Here is a 5006-nt window from a genome sequence, read left to right as displayed (position 1 = left end):
GGACGCTCCCCCAGTACTCCGATCGGACGCTCCCCCAGTCCACCGATCGGACGCTCCCCCAGTCCACCGATCGGACGCTCCCCCAGTCCACCGATCGGACGCACCCCCAGTCCACTGATCGGACGCTCCCCCCGTACTCCGATCGGACGCCTCCCCCAGTCCACCGATCGGACGCACCCCCAGTCCACCGATCGGACGCCTCCCCCAGTACTCCGATCGGACGCTCCCCCAGTCCACCGATCGGACGATCTGAGACACCTGGTGACACGTTGGCGCCATCAGAAATCCTTCTAGCAGGAATCAAAGTGATGAGGTCATCAGAATTGGCAGCTTTTAAAAGCCCTGCTGGTTAGACGGAAATGATGAGGAGGTCTGCTGCCACGGACCAATGGCAGCAATCAGCTGCTTCCAGCATCCTGCAGCTCTCCCAGTAACACAATCCCAGTAGGTCTGTTCCCAGCCAGCTCTCCCAGTAACACAATCCCAGTAGGTCTGTTCCCAGCCGGCTCTCCCAGTAACACCATCCCAGTAGGTCTGTTCCCAGCCAGCTCTCCCAGTAACACCATCCCAGTAGGTCTGTTCCCAGCCGGCTCTCCCAGTAACACCATCCCAGTAGGTCTGTTCCCAGCCAGCTCTCCCAGTAACACCATCCCAGTAGGTCTGTTCCCAGCCAGCTCTCCCATTAACACCATCCCAGTAGGTCTGTTCCCAGCCAGCTCTCCCATTAACACCATCCCAGTAGCAGGTTTCTCTGCTCCTCATCCATCCAGCTGACATGATGTCAGAGATCTTAGATCTGCAGCAGCTAGAAGTGGAAACCATTTCTGCTCCTGTAGATCTAGGTTCTGCTCCTGAGCACCATCTCCATGGAGGTTAAACTGGTTAGATACCAAACCAGTAACGATTTACTGGAAAAACAGGTTTCAGAGGACAGCATACTGGTGAGTGATCAGAGAGAGAAGCTAACTAGCTTAGCAGCCATGCTAACGCGGTTAGCATCCAGCTACCGGCTCTGTCAGCCAGCCGCCCCGCTAAAGCCGCTCCCTGGGCGGCTGGTCCATTAGCCAGCGGGCCGCTCATACCTTCAGATGTCAGGCGGCAGAAGGGCCTCAGCAGCTCGGCTAAATTCAAGCTGTTCTTCCGGCAGACTCTCTCCGCTTCGCTGCTGCCTAACACGGCTATCATCGGGACAAACGAGTCCTGGATGAACTCGTTAACGGACAGCAGACAGTGGGCCATGATGGAGGACAGCTTCAGACAGCTCCCAGTTAGCAGGCGGCGGCCATGTTGAGAGGATCCTCTTCCTGTAGAGCTCAGCTGGTCAGGTGACTCACTCTCAGTTTTTTTTAAAACAAACTTTATCTGAAACCAAGAAAATGACAACAACTCATTTACCAGGATTTATAGAGAGAACTGTCTCCTAAAACCCGCTAAAATAACAGGATTTAATATTTATTGACATAAATGAAGTGGCGGGATCACCGGCTGAGCCAAGAAATAAGGATTTTTAGACAACTTTTTAGACTTATTAGTTTGGTTTCATTTAAGCTCATTTTCATTATGGCCTGTTGGTATTAAACAAAATAAAAACCATCTAAACAATTAGTTTCATTCAGACAATTAATTTCTTTGTGGTTGGACTCGGTGCTGCCCCAACTTGTTGCTTACCACATACAAAAATAAGTCGTTTTTCAAGATGATGCAAAGTTAAATGTGATTTTGTTACCATTAGTTATAAAACTAAGAAAATTTAGTCTAACGAAGTTATCATCCAGAATTATAGAAAAATGTTCCTTTAACAGGGTAGAACAGGAAAGCTTCTTTTACTGGATTAAAATGCTGAAGTTGATCCTCTAACAGTCTAACTTCTATAAAAGTGTTTTTAAATAGTTCTTCTAGTGATAAAGTGAGCATCCCACCGACGGCCTGCATCACGTCAGGAAACCAGCGTCTGAATCCACAGAGCTTCATTTAACCCAACAGACCGTTACATCCTTTTATCTTCAGTCATGGATGATGATGATGATGATGATGATGATGATGATGATGATGATGATGATGATGATGATGTGCAAATAGTAAAATTCTATGTCTGTGAATCTATGGTCATTTCTAGTTGCTCGTATGGTCGGTCAATAAGCTGCTGGTATAAGTCCCATTTCCAGTTCAGGTAGAGAGAAGCCAACGGGATATGCAGAAAAACAGTAACATAAACTCTTGGAGGCAGACTGAGTGACGTAGAGCCAGAATTAATAGAACCTGTGGAAAGAGGCTTTACATTCCCTGGGCATTTATTGAGCTGTTTTTCTTTGCTGATGCATCCCTTATCCATAGGCCAGACTTCAGCTGCCTCTAATCCACCCATCATTCCCAGCATGTATGCCTTCTATGGAGAAACATCCTCTAGAGCAGCGGTCCCCAACCACTGGGCCCGCGGATCATATTTGTGTTTTTCCTGCTGTTCTGGTTAGCTGCTGTGATTGCTAACGCCGGTTAGCATTTGTTGCTAACAGTAATTCAGGTAATACTGCTGCTGCCTAGAGTTGCTGTATTTGCAGTTGCATGGCTTCTGTTATTGCTACTGATCCAGCAGTGTTTCTATGAAGCTTGCTGGGATTTAGGTTACATTTTTGTTTATTTCTGGAGCTGTTTGCTGAAATGTTTAGTGAGAATCCTAATTTGGCTCATAAGTACTTTTATGTTTGTTCCCTTTTCCAGGCCATACTCATATCCTCCATAAGCCCAGCATGTAGCCTATGTTTCACCTGTAATTATGCATCTCAGCCTGTTATGGACCATGTTCTGTGTCTGGAGCTGCATTAAAGCTGCCGATCTTTCTCTCCAGTTTCCTGATTCACTAACCAGAATCTCCCATCCATGGTGTCACTTCAATCAGCCTTCCTATTCTGACTTAAAATGTAGAAGAGTTTTTTCTACAGGAGGAAAACATAAAGATTGATCTGTTTTACTGAGGGGTGGGCTCTCACTCTTTGAAAAATAAAAAATGAAAAACAAAAACCCAAGGCTTGGAACTGAAGAACCATGACATGGATAAAAAAGCCTGTTTTTCAGGGTTTGCTCCTGTTTCTCTCCTACAGCTCTGGCCTCAGCTTTTACTGGGACTAACTGGATTTTCTCTCTTTCATTCTTTGACATGAAAACTGACTCAGAGCTCGTCTGGTTAACTGGTTTTTCCCCAGACCTTTTTCACCTGTGGAGCTAGCTTTCCTTTAGCCTTTCTACCATAGAAAGTATTTACAGATCAGAGCTTCTATGTTCAACTTCACAGGAAAAACGCTTTGCAAACAACTTCATCTGGAATTAATTCCTTCTGAACCAGTAGATACCAAACTCATGTTTTGAAATAAAGGGTTGTGCAAAAGCATGAAAGCTGAGCCAGCCAACTCAGCCAATTATACTGAAGAGCCAAAGTCAGTCCTGTATGTATTGGTTAATATTTTACTGACATAACCCACATTATTCATCATCTATGATGAGAAATCAATCATTTCATCAGAGAAGACTTTTATTCAAACATTTATAATATATTTCAGTCAGCCGGGAGGGTATAAGAACGATACCATGATCCTCCATGGGAGCAACGCGAGGAGAGCAGCTCCTGTCTGCTGGTGGTTCTGTGCCTTACCAGGGGCCCAGAGGGCTGGCTGCAGATGGCCACTAACACTTTGGGGCCCCAGACTGCTTTATTGTAATCCCTACGTCATTTTGAAGAGCGGCTCCCCTGGTTTGCATGGTGGTTCTGGTTCTGGAGGTGGCCGATCCGGCAGGGATGGCGCCCGGGTAAAGAGACAGAGAGCAGCCGGTTTGACGACAGAGAGGTTTTGACGACAGAGAGGTTTGACGACAGTCGCCTCTGCTGGCTCCAGGGGGTGACAGGTGTGCCCCCCCCCCCCCCCCAGATGTCTGACAGAATAAAAGTCATTGTTAAAACAAATCACCTTCCTGCCGTTTCACTATTTCGCGGTTTCTGCATTAATTCTAAAAGTTTAAAGTCAGTTTAAAGACTGAAACATCTCAATTCATGAGGAGAAGCAACCAGAAGACTGAAGAGCAACAATGATTTTGTAATCTTCCATCACAGTTGGAAATCAAACTTCATGCAAAGTATCCCCAGAGAAAGACGTTGACCGCCAGCAGCAGCAGAGCATTAAAGTTGCAGACTCTCCTCCAGACTGACTCCTCGTGCAGGAAGTGCAGATCGGTCTGTTCTGTGTTTGGAGCTGCTGATTGAGACGTTTGATTCAGGCCGCAGAGACGCAGAGCTACTCTCTTCCATGTAGGCTGTTCCCTTCCTGGGCTGATGCTGTCCACGGGGTCAGGCGCTGTCTGAGGGGGCGTGAGGTCGATGCGAGGCTCCACACTGAACCTGGACCACCAGGTTAATCTGTAGAGCTTTTGATTAATTAGACAATGTTAAATGAGGTAATGTCACAATTCAATTCAGTTTATTTCTATAGGGCCAATTCACAACACGTGTCATCTCAAGGGACTTTCCAGTTCACCGGATCACCCAGTATAACCATAAACCTCCATTCACACCTTGTTCCTAGAACTAACTGGTCTAACGAAATAAGGAAGAGAAAAGCAGAAAGTGTTCCTCACTCCACCCAAACATTCACACAGCAGGTTTGTATTTTTATCCGTATTAAGACTCAAATGGAGTTTCATTCATTATAGTAACTGCGGACCTGTGGGGCTGCTGTCGGTCATTAGATATCTACAGCTCTAGTTCTATCTGTGTCTGCCCTGGGCTCTTTGGGATGGTTCTGGGGCCCCTCACACCATCTAGTGAGCATATGTTTCTGCTGAGGGAGCCTTACAAACCTTATATACAGAAGTATACTCACGCTTGGATGCTACGATGGAGTATTAGGGCCAGCTAGAGTTTTAATATTCACAGAATAAAGTCGTAACATTACGAGAATAAAGTCGTAACATTAAGAGAATAAAGTCGTAACATTAAGAGAATAAAGTCGTAACATTAA

The 5006-nt window shown here is 46.0% G+C and overlaps 2 protein-coding genes across 2 annotated transcripts in view; both read right to left on the bottom strand.

The window, feature by feature from the left end:
- LOC107099433 (trafficking protein particle complex subunit 8-like) overlaps positions 1-1311 on the bottom strand; it is an 18854-nt gene extending 17543 nt beyond the window's left edge. The window contains exon 1 of the mRNA XM_015397537.1: positions 1083-1311. Within this exon, the coding sequence (XP_015253023.1) occupies positions 1083-1239 (157 nt within the window). The 5' untranslated portion in view covers positions 1240-1311. The remainder of the gene's footprint in view (positions 1-1082) is intronic.
- Positions 1312-3928: 2617 nt separating this feature from the next.
- The window catches only part of slc5a9 (solute carrier family 5 (sodium/sugar cotransporter), member 9), a 21263-nt gene continuing 20185 nt past the window's right edge, over positions 3929-5006 (bottom strand). The window contains exon 12 of the mRNA XM_015397540.1: positions 3929-4413. Coding sequence (XP_015253026.1) covers positions 4117-4413 — 297 coding nt within the window. The 3' untranslated portion in view covers positions 3929-4116. The remainder of the gene's footprint in view (positions 4414-5006) is intronic.

The sequence above is a fragment of the Cyprinodon variegatus genome, unplaced genomic scaffold, assembly GCF_000732505.1.
Source record: "Cyprinodon variegatus isolate N-32 unplaced genomic scaffold, C_variegatus-1.0 Scaffold870, whole genome shotgun sequence".
Lineage (NCBI taxonomy): Eukaryota > Metazoa > Chordata > Actinopteri > Cyprinodontiformes > Cyprinodontidae > Cyprinodon > Cyprinodon variegatus.
The sequence above is the reverse complement of the archived record's forward strand: the minus strand, read 5'-3'. Positions and strand labels throughout refer to the sequence as shown.